Raw genomic sequence first — 16,933 nt, forward strand, 5'->3', positions numbered from 1 at the left:
CTAAGGTTTTTCTCAGACGGAGTTCTAAACAGTGTATATACAGTCTATATTTGACATGGATTTAAATGAAAGTTGTAAATTGAAAGCTGTAAAGCCTAACCTGGATGAAGATGAGGCCTTTGAAAGATGTATGTACAAAGCTTTACCATCAGCTTGGTTGTTTATTGGTAACAGTATTAAAAAGAAAAAGGGTGTTGGGACATAGACTCAAGGAGAGGCCCATATGAAATTGATTTGAAATTGAAGTTGTTTTGAAAACAGATTGAGAGTTGATTGAAAATAGTTGAATTTGTTTATTGAAAATAGTTTTGAAATTTTGTTTTGAAAACAGAAGAAGTGAAGGTGGACACTAGGTCACATAGGTATATGAAGAGTTTCACCGGGAATAATGCCCTTCAATACCGAGAAGAAAGTTTTGAAAAAAACAAATGAGGAGTTTACTGTTTATTTGAAAAGAAAGGATTTAAAAACTGTATGTACAAAAAAGGTGTTGGGTATTACACTCTTTAATATTCAAGAAGCCCGAAAGATTTGAATTAATTACTGTTATGAAAACAGTTGATTAAAAATGAAATTGAATTTCTTTGAAAATTTGAAAATGAAAAGGGTTTGGTCTTACACTCTATTAGAGGCCCAAAAGATTTATTGAAAATGAACAAGATTTGAACACAAAATATTTACAAAGTGATTAGGTTTGAAGAATAAAGAAAATCATATTTTAAAAGTATTAAAAATACTTAAAAATACCATTTTAAACCTAATAAAAATATACCAAATAAATAATATTTTTTTAGATATTCATAGAATAGGTATGATAAATGAAAAGTGTACGAAAAATCAAGTGAAAATGATTAATTTTGATAGGTGAAATGATTGAGTGAAGTTGTAAAAAAATGAAGAAAAATAGCATAAATGGTTGATTTTGTTGGTAGCATGGTTTGAACCCGTGTCACATGGGAGGTCAACACAAATCAAAGCCAACTGTGCTACACTCCTAATGTGTCAAAGGAATGGAAACATTTCATAATATTTGAAAACAAATCATTTTGCAAAATGTTTGGAAAATAAATGAGCAAAAGGGGTCTGAGGGGGGATCGAACCCCAGACCTTATGGCAAGAGCAATGTTATCAAAATCGCGATCCAGATCGTGGAATCGCACGATTTTGCGATCTCAACCACCTCCACCGATCTGGATCGCAAGCAAGATCGTATAGTAGCGGAAATTGTGGCATAAATCTCGGTTTTGGTAAACAGGTCGTGAAATCAGATAATTCTTAGAAATATTTCATAATCCCGAGCTTTAATTACCCGGGTCAATTTGACCCGGTTTGCAACCCGGTGTTTCTCTGTTATGGCCTTTTGCATTTTTGCTCATTTCGTAATGAAGCTTAAAACTTCGTTTTGTCTTCACCTGCATTTTTCATTTTCGTTTTCGTCTTCATCTTTGTTTACTGTGTTTTCACCTTCTAAAACATTCATATTTTGATTTGTTCTTCATCTTCTTGTTTATTTTTGTTTTTGCTTTTTGAAAAAAAAAACATTTTACATACATAATTTTACATTAGCACATAATAGGTCAGCTTTATCACAAATCAACCTTTCTCTTGTGACTGACACGACAGCACAAACATGCCACCACACATATCTCTGCTATTTCTTTTACTTTTCAATTTTATTTTTTTGATATTTTAATAACCACTTTTTTTTTTGTTTTTATTTTATATATATATATATATATATATATATATATATATAGCATTATTTTTATTTTGGTAAAATCTTACTATTTTGATTACGATTTTATGTTTTACGATTTTGTTTTTCCCTATCGATTCTATAAAAATAAGTGAGTAGAATCGTTCGATCTTAATTACGATTTTATATTTTACGATTTTGATATCCTCTTCCGATTTTACGTAAGATCTCGATTCTGACAACATTGGGCAAGAGGGTACTAGAGGCACGCTGGTGACCCAGTGAGCTAACGATGCATTCATGAATTAACACGCATAATATTCAAAATATATCAAACGCGTTTATGAAAATTCGAAAATGGCGCGCCATGACCATCTTCGTCTTCAGCCTTTCATCATCCAATCCTGAAGATCCTATCTCTCTCAATTCTCAACCAAATTGAACGATTCAAATATCAAACTTGCTCGTTTTTGGACGAGGAACACGATCATGGGCTCAAAAGTTAATTATTCTAAGTATATCTAAAGAATTTTAGCATAAAAACTAAGAACACATAAACTCTAATATTAAAATTAAATGATGAATACGATGAATAAATGAATGGTGATAGAAGGTTTTTAATCCTCTGATGATGTTGAACAAACTGGTATTAAGTTATAACGCAATAGATGCATGAATTAAAGAGATGAAGTTCAAAAACTTACCTCTGAAAGTGGAGATCGTGGTTATGGAAGACGACTCCCAGTAATGAATTGATGATTGCAAAAGCTTCCTGGAAGCTCACTGATGCTAACTGAATGCTTATTTCCCTTTGAAAGCCTCTGAGATGTTCTTACCGACCCCTCTTGCTTGAGCTCCAAGTGAAAATGGAAGATGGTGATTCTGTACTTACAGATGTGTTGTAAGTATCTGGATAGCTTCACTGTAACACCCCATTTTAAATTATTTAGTCAGTACGTTATATTTTAATTGCTTGTCCTTGTTTTGGGTGTGTGATCGAGCGCGTAGGCGAAGTACCCTTACCGGAACGGATAAATTAGAAATGTCGATATAATATTAATTTAGTAATATTAGACTTGGATAGATTAATTATCAGTGAGAGTATTAATAATATTGCTATTATTATTACTATTATTAATATTATTAGTATTATTATTAATAATATTATTGTTATTAATATAATGGAGAAACTAAGTCATTAGTGGTTAAGGGTAGAAGTGGTATTTTAGTAATAAGAGTATAAGGGTTTAGTGGTAGATATGAGAAGTTAGTTTTCATTGAGAATCAAAAACCGTAACATTGAGAGGAGAGGAGCAAGGAGGCCAAGCAAGAGGGTTTCACCATTGTTGAGTCAAGCTTTCCGGAATCGAGGTAAGGGGGGAGAATCAGTTCATTATAGGTGATTTAATCATGAGAGGGTAGTGAGGGGTCCTTTCCCTCGTAGGAATTTCATATGTTAATTTTGTCTGGTATGAATGTTTGATTTGAATTGAATAACTTGTATAATCGAAGAATTGAATGGTGTGAAATCTGTATTCTTCTTGTGGTCATACTGTTTGATGTTGTTGTTGTGAATCCATTGTGAATCGTGCTCTGGAAATGTTGTGTGTCAATGATAGGGTGTCTGTGAAAATATTATGCTATTGTTGGGAATCATATGTTGGCAATTGATACTAATAAGAATTAAGGAAATAAACTGATCGTAGAGATTCTAGGATTTACTGGATGTTAAAGGCAATTGGAAAAAAATGGTGAGACCCCATATGGTTAAGAGGGCCGCTCCATGGTGTGCATTTGGGATGGGGCCCCCTATCAAGGGGTGGGCGCCCCACACTTAGTTCATTGTATTTTTGTTTTGATTTAGTTACTGTAAGTGCATCACATTAATATATATGTTAACCTTAGGAGATTAATTTAATAGGAAATATAATTCATTGGAGATGGAGGCCCCATAAATGGGATGACCGCCCCATACTAGTTCTTATATAAATAGTGTTGCTTTGATTATACTAATGTAATGTGTTGTTTTATCTCACTAATGTACCAGTTAGCCATGAGAATTATTTATTATAGGAAACATGATTTTTTAGTTAGAAGTCATTTTCCTAATTAAGTTACATGATAATATATAATGCTTAATATTATTAATAGGATAATATTTGAAGAGTTTGGAATTAAAGATAATTGTTAAGGGGCTGAATTAATAACATTAAGTTATAGAGATTATTTGCATATCTAGCATAATATTTAGTAGCAGTGAAATATGGAAGTTGGTTTATACTAGCAGCAATATTACTTTAGCAGAAAAATAATATCAGTGGAAGTGTATTATCAGTATTGAATATCAGTCCAGGTGTGGTTTGACAAATTAATAAGTTTTAGTCGAAATAATGCTATTATTGGTTGTGTGTTGTATTTGGACAGCGATTGTAATTCCGATGTGAATTACGGTAAGTGTTGCTTACGAGTGATCAGGGGGGTCGTGGATCGGGCGGATCGTGTAGTATGCATATTGTGTATATTTTAATATGTATATTGTTTTTGATGCATTGCATATCATCGCATTGAGACTGCTAGGTGAAGATCTTTGGTAGGTGCCTAGTAGGTCCGGACTCACTTGTGGAGTCGTTGTGGAGATAATTCGTTGCTCAGTGGAGTGTATGTGAATTATCCGGATTCCTTAGTGAATCGGGTTCGATTGAATGAACCGAGTTTGGTACCACATGCATTTGTGTCAAGACATGGAGTCATATTGCATTATTGTAATTGATTGTTAAATTATGATTATGTGATATTGTGTGATAGGTGTGAGTACTACTCTTTAGCATGTATTATTCACCATTATTTATTGAATGTAGTTCTCACCCCTTTCTTTCTTGTTTGCTGTGTCTGTGCTTCTTCGGAAGTACAAATAATTCAGGTACTTAATCTGTACGTAGAGTACGTGTTGCTTGATCAAGTCTTAGGAGTCGCTCTGATACGTAACACCAGAATTTTTGGGAATTTATTTCAAATGTTATTTTATTGAATTTTGTTACGTATCGCTTTTAAATTCTAATTTTTGGAGAACCACAAGTTAAGGTGGATTTTATTTGTTAGTGGCAAGTGTGCCATAATTTGTTTTAAATAAAAACTATTTCCGCTGTATTATTGATTTTTGTGAGAAACGAATAAATAAAGTATTGAGACTTTAGTTTCTGGTTTATTGGAAAAGTGTGACATTCCACTTGTGTTGAATTACTCTGATAATATTATTACTATTTTACCGTAATTTATAATTGGGAAAAGTGGGGTGTTACATTCACTACACCCCAAGGAACGTGTTGGAATTCTTAGACTTGATTGACACCCTCTGAAATGCTCACACAACTCTACTTGCTTAAGCTCCAAGTTGAAAGTGGATATGGTGATTCTCCACTTTTAGAAGTGCTCCAGGTGCTTGGATCACTTCTAATGAACCTCCTTGAGATGTTAGAAGGCTTACTTTCAAATGAAGAGCTTTGGTTTGAAGAATTCGATTCTTCTTGCCAAAGAGCCTAAGAAAACATTAAGCAAGAGGGGGAGAAGGAGAAAGAAAGGATTATAGTTGCTTTGGTGTGTCTAATACTGAGGAGAGCACTTCTATATATATAGGCAAAGTGATCAGAATAGTTGAGGGAGTGAGCTAACTTAGTGAAGTCACTTTGAGTTACTTGGCTATGAAGGAATTCAAAGAATATCCAAAATGCAATGATGGATTTTTGATACCACTCCCTAGCCCTCGGTTTTGCTTGATTTTAGGGGACAATTTTGTTGCAGAAATGTGTTCCAATTGGTTGGGAAGATATTCTTTTGATGATTCACCACTTGGCCATAAATTTCCCAAAAATAATCATTACATAATCACATGTTCTTGTTTTTGGGAATATTCCCCAATCCTTATGTAATAATGAAAATGATTACATGGCATCTCTACTGATGTATTAGGTGTCATGTATAACCATTTAGTAGGAGCATTTGCATAAAATTGGTAAGATGCAAAAATTGGTTATGGCTTGAAACAACTTCAAATGCCCAACTTTGAACATGCATAACTTTCTGCTCAAAATGAATTTGGAGATGGTTGAGCATAATTTGGAAATCCCTTGGTATATACTTCAATTCATTAGTTTAGTGTTTCTTCAGAATCACTTGGAAAATTTGTGAAAACTGGCCCTGAAGTTGGAAGAAAAATTAGGTTTTTTACACTTAAAATTTTTTCGAAGTCTTGATTAATTTGGCTTCTTGATTCCATAACTCTTAAATGATTGATTTTTTGCCAAAAGTTCAAACTTGAAGAGTTGTTTCTTTTTTCAAGACCTATAACTTTCATGTTGAGATTTTTGAGTGTGTAGGCAAAATCTTGAGTTCCCAAAATGCCCTTGAAAAACCCTAACTTTGACTTTTGTTGACTTTTTTATTCTTGATTGGTTTTTCTTGATTTTTCTTGGTCAAAAGAATTTAATAATCATATGTTGATGATATTGATCTTTAAAAGTCCATGGTTGACCAAATTTCTTAAAAGTTAAAGCCAATCTTGTATAGTTGACTTTTTCCTGATGAAGGGTAATCTTGGATTTTTGTGATGAGTCAAGCCCTCCTCCTCGAATAAATGAAGTGAATGGATTTTATTGAAGTATTAGAGGTCTTTGAATCATGGTCTGAGTTGTGGAGCCATGTCCTGATTAAAAGTCAACTGTCTAGAAGAATTAGGTCAAAAACCCTAAATGTGGACCGGGTGAAATTGATGACTATGGATCTTGAATTGAAGTACAAATTCCATTGGATATTGATATAGGTATTATTTGAATATGATGGGATCTCTTAGATCATATCCTGAAGCTCTGCAAGTATTCCCAAAAGTGATCCCTGACTTTAGTCCTTGATAAGCTTAAGACCCTAGTTTGGTGACCTGGGTAGATCTGAGGCCTGATGCTTGGGGATGGGAGATCATAGGTGGATGGATGAAACATCTTGGGCCCTATGATTGTGTTTGAGGATCATGTTGACCATTGATTGATCCTTTTCCTGAATCTAACATACTGGGAGCCCTAATAGAATACCTAGTGAGTAGGTGATTGTTCTGGGTATCCATGCTAATCTGACTGGGAGATTGTGACATGTCAGATGATGTGACATCTAAGGGGGGTTCAAAATTAGGGTATGACAGGTGTTACCACTATAAAAAGAAAGGTCATACTAGAAAAGTGTGACCTGACAGATTGAAGAGTTATGACGATGGCAAGGATAATGGCAATGCAACCATTGTTCAAGATGATTATGAATCATCTAATGTATTAGTGGTTTTTAGCAGAAATTCTAGCAAGGAATGGATTATGGATTCAGGTTGTATTTGTCACATGATTCCAAACAAATATGTGTTTGAGGAATTATGTGATCAAGATGGGGGATCAATGTTGCTGGGAAACAACAAAGCTTGCAAAATTGCAGGAACTAGGCCTGTCAAATTCAAACTTCATGTTGAGTCAATAAAGTTGTTTACTGGTGTCAAATATGTACCCGATCTTTAGAGAAATTTAATTTTTCTTGGTGAATGCGACATGAAAGGATATGTTTTCAAAGGAGACTAAAGTATCCTAAGGGTAATAAAGGGGACGAAGGAAGTCTTGAGAGGCATCAAGAGGCAAGGCTTGTATACCCTTGAGGCTGAGGTTGTAAGTGTTTTAGCAGATGTAGAATCCTTAAAACATGTGTCGAAGACCGGGTTATGGCACATGAGACTTGGCCATGTCAGTGAAGAAGGCCTGGTCAAATTGGGAAAGCAAAATCTGCTAGGTGGTGACAAGGTCGAAAAACTAGAGTTTTGTGAACCTTGTGTATTTGGTAAATCCTGTAGGGTGAAGTTTAATAGAGGTAAACAAAGAACACATGGATCCCTTGATTATGTTCATGCTAATCTTTGGGGGTCTACAAGGAATCCTTCATATTTAGGTGCAAGATATTTTCTATCCATAGTTGATGATTACTCACGAAATTTGTGGGTATTCATTTAGAAAGCTAAGGATGAAACTTTTAAAAATTTTAAAAGTTGGAAGACTCTGGTCAAAAACCAAACTGGAAGAAAAGTCAAGAGGTTGAGGATTGACAATGATCTTGAATTTTGCAATGAAACTTTCGACAACTATTATGGTGTGTCTGGTATTGCAAGGCACAAAATTATTGCAAGTACTCCCTGACAAAATGATTTAGCAGAAAGGTTTAATCGAACTATTTTGGAAAGAGTGAGGTGCATGTTGGTTAGTGCTGGGTTAAAGAAGGCTTTTTGGGGTGAGGCAGTCATGACTTCAGCTTACCTGATAAATAGGTGTCCCTCGACTCCTTTGGAGATGAAGACACCTGAAGAAGTTTGGTCAGATCATCCACGAGACCTCGACAAACTTAGAGTATTTGGATGTGTAGCATATGCTCATATTAGGAAAGACAAGGTTGAACCTAGAGCTCGGAGATGTGTTAGAATTATGTAGGGATTATTGACCCTAACTATATGATTCTAAACTAGATTAAGTGTCCAACTTAGTAATTGATTAGGAATAAGAAATTACAAATTGTGATCTAAAGGGTTAAAGATTCAAATTGTCTGTTTTAACTTTGAACTGATATAAGGGATTAGGGAGTTGTAGTTTATAATAGTGAATTATACACAAAGAGATTGGGTATAACAGCTGGTTAAACCATCGTAATTTATGATAAATCAACTTAGGACAAATAGACACCAACATCAACAACGACATTCAAAGAATTCAAAACAAAACCTAATCGCCTTTAATTTTAAAAAAATTTCATTATTTTATTTACGCATTTTTATCAATTCAAAATTTGAAAAACCCCAAATTTTATTATTATAGCACATTAATTAGTTTGTTAAAGTAAAACAATATATGTAGGTCCGAACATTTTTAATTACTTGCAACGAGATTTAGTACACTTGATAAATAACAATCAACGCTCTCCTGTCTCTTTTTAGTATTGTTATGCATAATATGTAATTTTTGCTTTTTTTATGTTAAACTTAAAAGAGACATCGGTTATTTCATCTAAGTGTTCTTGGGTTGAATATATTTATTTTTATCATGCAAAATGTGAACTTTTTCATTCATCTTTAAAAAGAAAGATTAACGAGACAAACATTTTTAAAATTTTAAAAATTAACATAAGATTTAGTATACGTATCTACAATCATATTTGTCAGAATTCAGAAAGTAATTGGAGTATTTACTCCTTTGTTCTTCATTCATCATTGACAAATGAAACTTCACTCTCAAAGACCACTTATGACTGCAACAAAAGGCTTCAACTTCTCCTTACTCTTAGTAATGACCAAGAACAAAACTCTATACAACACAATCATACCAAACATGATAACAAGATCAACCCACTTAGAATAACCCATTTCAACATGCCATGTCTCATCCAATATTTCCCTACCACTCATAGTTTTGGTCTCCATAGAAACATTCAACTTTTCAAACTCATTCTTGAATGATCCTTGAAATGCATACTTAAGGAATGATATATGGTATAAAGGGTATTTCCATAGTGGTTTAGGTAGTTCATTTGGTAATCTATAGAATCCAGCTGTTAGTATCATGAGTCCTTCAATTCCACCAGTGATGAACATTCCTATTACATAGTTTGGTGATATGCTTCCAACAACCAACATGAGACTCTCAACCCACATCACAATGGCTAATAGCAATGAAATGAAGTATACAAAGTGTTCTAGTCCTTTGTGCATTCCACAAAGGTAGTATGCTATTCCTCCAGGAATTAGAGAGATCATTAGAATGTAAGGAACAGCTGAGAATATATTTCCAATCAGAAATGCAGTTACACCATAGTGTCCGTTCAATCTCTCTCGTTCAAATACCTGATAGATCAAAGCAAAAAAGAATCATTTCGGATATTGCTAAACATATTAGCGTCTGGTATCTGGTGTCTGACGCGTATCAGTAAATTTACCTTCATTTCCTCCAAAAGAGGAGAGAATCCACCAACAAGGGTCATGAAAGTTAGAACTGAAATAAGAAATGTGAGCAATGAACCTCTACCCTGAAAATTCATGCATGAAGAAACTTTAGCAACTAGTTATGTGCTATTATAACCTACCAAATTTGTTTAATAAAACTAAACTTATTGCTTAATCTATATCTTACCTGAATTGATCCTGATCCACTAGCTGAACCAATGTTATAGAAGATAGAACCAATGCTTATAGCAATTATAACAAAGACAACTAAACGAAGCCAGTAGTTTCCTACGTCTCGAAACAATTGCAGAGAAGATCTTCTTATAAGAACAAGACATTGAGTGATAAATGCAGCATGAGTCCTCTTCTTCCCTATTGCACCAGAGTCCTAAACACATGCAGAAAATGTTAGTCTTTCATGTAAAAAATCATAGATTCATAATAGTCTTTTGGTTTTGGCCAGGGTCATGTTAAGTTTTCGGAGGCATTATGTAGGTTAGTCACAGTTTAAATGTGACAGAAATTTGGGCCCTATTTTGCCACGGTTTAACTGAGACAAATATTTAATGAGACCCTTTTCAGCAATAGTTTAACCGTGTCAACTTTTAGGCCCTGCCCACCTTGCACGCCCTTAAAAAGGTCCTGGTTTTAGCAAAAAAATTTTATTGATGTTAGTGGGAGGGAGTGAGGAATGTAACATGAATCTTACACTTTTACTTATTTTCGCAACTTCTTTTTTAACTTTTTTTCTAATTCGAGATGATTTATAAGACTTTACAAGGATATCAATTGCTTCTTCTGTGGTTACTCCCTTACCAAAGCCTTCTTCAACATCATCCTATAATCAATACAGTGAATCATATGTAAGTTCCAAATTTTCCATTCATAATAGCCAAACTATAGAGGTTGCTTACCGTTTCAAAATCTTTGTTTATTATCCTTAAGTAATGATCAGAAGGATTGTGGAGTGTTGGACAAGGAAAACCATTTGCAGCAAAAAACTGCACTGAATCAAGTGTCACTATATATGTATTTTGTCAACTTGAAATCAATATGTGCTACAAGGATTTCAATTCCTAACCTGATTTGCATCATAGGATGGACCAAAATATACAGTTTCACCAGAAGACAGAAGACAAAGGTCATGAAAAAGTTCAAAAACTTCACTGCTAGGTTGGTGGATGGATACAACAACAGTCCTTCGAACACCGTCACTTAAATTTAACCGCGCAATCCTACTCATGACATAATATGAAGCTGCACTATCGAGTCCGCTCGTCGGTTCATCAAGGAAGAGAAGTCTCGGTCGCGTTAGAATCTCAATGCAAATGCTAAGTCTCCTCCTTTGTCCTCCACTTAGACCTTTAGAACTCCATCCTCCAACCCTTGTGTTAACAGCATCTATTAGGCCCATTTCTCTGAGTATAAGATCTGCTTGCTCCTTTTTTTCTGTTATGGACAGAGAATCTGGAAACTGAAGCTGAGCTGAATAGTATAAAGTTTCTCCGGCCGTTAACATTGACAGCATAGCCTCGTCTTGTGTTACATAGCCCTGATTTCACATGAAGATGTTAATAAATCTTCTTTAATTAAACAATTTTATTTGCAGGACTTTTGTAACTTTTTGGGAATTTCTCTTACTGATATTCCATAAGCCAGTGCTTGTTTGTGGCCATTGATTAGAATTTTTCCTGTATGCTTCATGTTTGAGCTTAATCTTCCTGTCACATATCGATTATATCAAGTGAAAATCAATTATATTATAGATATAACAAAAGAAAGAAACTTAGTTTTCAAATGTACAAAGTATTGCAAGTGTAATTTCATAGGAACATAAACATGCGAGATTGCTTGTTTAAGAAGTAATCTCCAAAAGGAACTTATAATGTACCAAAAACTTCTCAAAATCAGTAGTTTTTTTTAAATTTACTATAACAACCTGCTAAAGCATCAAGAAGTGTGGATTTTCCAGAGCCAGAAGGGCCCATTATAGCCAAAAGTCTTCCGGGTTGAGCATAACCAGTAAGACCCTCAAGAATAGGTTTTCTTTTGTTTCCATTTGGAACAGTGACTCTAAGATTCTCCCATGTCACTGTTATGCTTCCTTCCTTATTCTTTCCCTCAGCATTTGCACTCATTATTTCTATTGACTTTAGAACATCATCACCACTTTTAATAAGTTGAACAAGTGGATAAAGGGTAGCCATTTATGATCATGGAACTGAAAAAGAAGGTATGAATTATGATAAAGATAAAAGGAGTATATAGTTTTGGTGAAGGTGTCAAAGTTACAGTCATGTTTTCTGGTAGTAGTGATGATTAAGTACAATATAGTGCATGATGAAAAGGAATGGCGATTTAAACAATGGTCACTGATATCAGAGAGAAATATAGCTGTTTTTGGAATTGATTATTTTCCTAGGAAGGCACGACAAGAGAGTAGAACATGAGCTTAGAATGGTACAAAATACATTCATTGGACGCACAACACCAAAATATATTTTATGCATTTTCAAGATAGAGAGAAAATGAACAACTGTTGTTGCCGCACACTTTTATTCTTTTGTAGTACTACCTCTAACCTCACCCCTACGTAATATATAGAGTTCTAGATAAGTTAGCAAGTCAAAGCGGATTTACTTCAAATTTAGTAAACTAAAATTCAATATATTAGACAATTATTATACAAGCAACACAATTATATAGTTGTTAAATTGTGGTGAGAAAATAGGCTAATGGAATGCAGAAAAAATAATTTAGTCTAAGAATAAGGAAAAAACAAAAGGGCTTTTCAAACTAATATATCTTACTTAAGTCAACCCGAGTTTGGAAGAAGGCTTTTGAACCAAGTGCTTAGTCATGACAAAAAAAAATCTGAACTCGGTTGGATTCAGGCGCCCCCCTCCGAATCTAATAGGAAAAATTGATTTAACTGGGGACAGGGTGAATGCGGGAAAAACACAATTTTTAATTAAGGAGTCTGGTCAATTGTTATCCCTGACTGAGAGCGGAGGCAGGGGCAAGACTAATAATGCTTAAACCCGCTCAGTTGCCATGTCTAAGAATGTCTCTCGATCTTTTTTTGAAAGAGATAGAATTAAATTTTTCTAAGGTGTCTAGAAATATATGGAGGGGATTAAGAAATGTCCATATTTTTTTGGGGGGTTACTTTTCCCACCCTAATGATTACTCATGCACCCTTGTAAAAATCTTAAAATGCCCCTCAAATTCGAAAATACATTTTTTGGCACACCCAAACGTACCTAAACCTCAAATGAATTCGGAGAAGTATTTTTGAAAACTGTTAGAGTCAAAAACACCAAAAAAAGATGCAAAAAATATAAGATAAATTAACATCAATCATTATTATGACATACATTACAAATGAAATATTACTTAGATAATAGTTAACTTAAATATAACAATACATATCATCATCGAGTAGAACGTTTCAACAACTTCAAAATATTTTTGATCTCGCAATCTTCGCATCCACCCCGATCGGACTTTTGTTCCGTAAAGGTGAAATTTACTTTAGATAACAGTTAAATCTTCATTTGTCTGCAGGTCAAACTTGCTAAATTGTATCTTCCATTCGTTGTCAATTAAGGGTAAACGACAATAGAGCTTCACAATTCTTCGATTGTCTGGATACATATTCTCTATTATAGATTTTAGATCGATAAGATGGATGATCTCTGTGAACCTAAACTAGTGAGAGGGTTTCTCGCCGTTGAAATAGACAAAAATGAAATATGCATATTGAGACATTTTGTATGTGTTGTGTGTTTGTGCTAACAGGTATAATAGAACTCATATTTATACAAGATTTAGCTCAATATGGAACTTAGAAACCCCAATCCTGTCTCAAAGGTTATTTCGAAGGTGTACTTCCGGATACACCCTATTTCGTTTTATTAAAATTAGGTGCATCAGGAAATATATATCTGAATAAACTCTTACTATAATTTTTTTTAATAATATGGGTAAGCTCGTAAATGCAAACCCCTATTAGCCTTTTTAAAAAAATTAGGGTGCCCCAGAAATCTATTTCCAAATTCACCTTTAATTGATCACACAAGCACCTGTTATAGAAACAAAACATATTAAGAAGGACAAAAATGTTGAAAAATGTAAGAAGCTGAAATATACATTAAAATGTATCAAGTTTACATTGTTAATATCAATCCAACATTACATCTAAAAACATGTTTCATCGCCTAAATACATTGTTAGATAAAAAGATAAAATGAATCAAAACATGCGTCACCACCTAAACCGATATCTATGGGTGGTTCCGTCTTGGTTTATCCTATCCAAAAAATTATTTGGCCAGGTTTCAGTTTTCTTTGTCGAATGAAATGTCCACTTAGGTGATGTTAGTGGTATAGGGCATCCCATTTTCAAATAAGCTTGAACAAAACGCAGTGATTTAGAAAATCACCTAATACACATAATTTGATTGGTTGTATTTTGAGGTGGGGCACTTCGAAGTGGAAAAAATGTTTTCAAGAAACCATATCTTTTTCAGATTAATACACACCCAATTATATGCACTTGCTATAAGACGACCGATTTCAAGGAATCATATCCATTTTTCCTCCGGTGTCGGACGGCTAACAAAAGAAATAAGATATTCATGAATTGCATCAAAATGTTCTTTTTTTCCATATAGTGTTGTGTATGATTCAACTCGGCTAGTTATTGTATTTCCAAAGTACCTAACCTAACCGGTCCAAGCACAAACAATATTTTTCTTCATTTGGTCCACAATTGTGCTTTAAACATATTTCAAGAAATCTAGATATTTCTCACACATCCTCCTGAAAAGTATAATAAAATTAACATATAGCTCTTTCATAGAAGAATTTATTATAGCATTTCAATCTTCCATTATTTTTTCATATATCACACTAGCTTTCATCATTTTTCCATCTTCACACTTTATTTGTTTGGTCTCTACCATAGGCTTAAGTCTACTTCTCAAATTCTTTGTGAAGTGATACCTACAAAGTAGTGCATATGATGAAGGAAACATTTTTGCAACAAAATTCATCAATTTGGTATCGCGATCAGTGATAATGATCATCAGTGTGTTTTCTTTGTCCTTCAACATTGTCCTACTTATTTCAAAGGCCAAAGTAACATTGTTCTCTTTTTTTCTTTTAAAAAATGCAAACTCAGTGGAAAATGTATTTTCCATAAAAGTAACACCAACAATTTCCAACAATATATTGGTCTTATATGTTGAATTAATAATGAGTACACCAGGAAATGTGTTAAACAACTTTATGGAATCAAGATGAGTCTAAAATATATCTCGAATGGTTTCTCCATCCTCACACACTTGGTACCTAGATACATAATCGTTATCATCCATAAGCTTCAACAATTGTTGCATTTCAATTTTATCCCCTCTTTTCACCTTGTTGTTTCAGGCACGAATATTGTATACTTGCTTGATATTTCAGATATTTTGAGGTCTTTCTGTTTCAAAGTTGCAAGTATATTTTTCAGCTGCACCTTTTTCAATGTCATGTCAGAAATGTTTCCCTTCTCTTTGCCCATAAGGCGACAAGCAACGGGATAACCAGCTAACTTGGAACACATGTCATGATCATGTGTACCACAAAGCATATTAAATCTCCATTACATGTCTTTCAAACACCACAAGAACCATTACTTTGTTTCCACAATGATTCAACATCCCAATTCTACCAACCACCCCACCCACCTTACCTACACGTAACTCAACCAACACAACCCAACTTCAACAACATGGGCACCGACCTCTTTGGAAGCAACGTAAATTAGGGAGAAATGGTCGAGGAGTTGTATGATCCAACTATGTCCCAGGAACATCACATCAAGCACATCTGCCTCAAGCGACTCAAAGCTGATCCCAAACACCTTAGGGAAATCAAAGGCCTCAAAGGCAAATATGGGTTCGTTATTATTTTACTGGTGGACGTTTGGGTGGACAGGGGCGGGGTAGGTAAACAAATATCCAACCGTTGTGTAATTTCTTTTTTCAAGTATTATTATTATAATTTATTTTAATTTTCATTTATTAATTAATTTTTATTTTAATAATTAAAAAAACAAAACAACTGAGTAGCCACACAGAATGACTACTGCACTTTAGCTGTACATGCATGCGCCACACTGCATGGCATGACAGATGAGCGTGCACCATCCGGTGTGGCGTGTCCTCTTTAAAATGCATGCATGCGCCACACAGAGTAGTTACACCTCTGTGTAGCGATTTTTTTTTTTTGTTTGAAAAGTGGTTAGTTCTAGAAATTATTTGAAATTGTGGTTATTTAGGAATGTTTTTTTTGAAAAAACTGGTTATTTGAAAAAAATTCGGTAAAATAACATAATTTAGACCAGAGAAAATTTCTTGTAACATCTAGATAAGAAATGTATCTAACTTTTTACTAAATGATAGGGATGATAATGATCAGGTTTTAGGCAGAGTACTATAATACTCATCCTCATATCCGTAGTTTATGGGTACCTTAATACTCGTATCCATACTCTATGGGTACTGTAATACCCGTACTCGTACCCGTTTACCCCCGGATTTAATAAAATTAAATCGATCAATTACAAAATATCATATAATTTTAAATTTTTTTAACCATATAAAAAATTATAGATGTTATTGTTGAGTTAAGAAATAAATAGACACTTTTATTAAAATGTGTAATAGTTTAATAGCGATATATTTTTTAGAAATTGATAAACATGTATTTTTATATAATAATATAAATGACATTATATAAATATATAGTGCGGGTATGGGGCAGTGTGAGTAGTAAGATACTCGTGTCCATATTCATACTCGCTTATTTTAATGGATAATTATCTGTTTCTGTATTCGTATCCATTTTGCAGGTTTTTACCCTACCCATTGTAAAATTTTTTTCAAATATCGATAAAATATGAGTTAAATTGTCATCCCTACTAAATAACAAGTTATAGAGTTTTGTATCCTTCTTAATCTCTTCCATTTAATTTAATGTTTGATTATGTCTCAAACAAGATTAACTTTAGTGGGAAAAAAACAAGTAAAAAATATTTTGTATATGCTTTATTTGTAAAACAAAAAACTAATAAAATAGCGATTAAAAATTTATAACACCATTTACTCTGAAAAAATATCTTCCATATTCATTTTTCTATTAGTTTTGTTTGATAAGAAAAAAATATTTTTAAAATAAATTTAA

At 33.7% G+C, this 16,933-nt stretch overlaps 1 protein-coding gene across 1 annotated transcript; it reads right to left on the minus strand.

Annotated features, from left to right (window-relative positions):
• Nucleotides 1-7,859: 7,859 nt before the first annotated feature.
• LOC131605732 (ABC transporter G family member 1-like) lies at nt 7,860-11,818 on the minus strand. Its single transcript, XM_058878054.1, has 9 exons — nt 11,641-11,818; nt 11,343-11,422; nt 10,783-11,253; nt 10,616-10,702; nt 10,411-10,539; nt 9,889-10,089; nt 9,695-9,784; nt 9,002-9,602; nt 7,860-8,017 (listed from the first exon to the last, which is right to left on the minus strand). Exons 1-9 carry the CDS (start codon nt 11,687-11,689, stop codon nt 7,860-7,862), a joined length of 1,866 nt encoding a protein of 621 aa, XP_058734037.1. The 5' UTR covers nt 11,690-11,818.
• Between the last annotated feature and the right edge of the window lie 5,115 nt (nt 11,819-16,933).

Source organism: Vicia villosa, linkage group LG5 (genome assembly GCF_029867415.1).
Source record: "Vicia villosa cultivar HV-30 ecotype Madison, WI linkage group LG5, Vvil1.0, whole genome shotgun sequence".
Classification (NCBI taxonomy): domain Eukaryota; kingdom Viridiplantae; phylum Streptophyta; class Magnoliopsida; order Fabales; family Fabaceae; genus Vicia; species Vicia villosa.

Coding starts and splice junctions, on each gene's coding strand:
- LOC131605732 (XM_058878054.1), bottom strand. CDS start 11,689: ATGGGCCCTTCTGGCTCTGGAAAATCCACACTTCTTGATGCTTTAGCA. Junction 10,540..10,615: donor TAAACAAAGATTTTGAAACG/GTAAGCAACCTC, acceptor TATTGATTATAG/GATGATGTTGAAGAAGGCTT. Junction 10,090..10,410: donor TTGCGAAAATAAGTAAAAGT/GTAAGATTCATG, acceptor GCATGTGTTTAG/GACTCTGGTGCAATAGGGAA.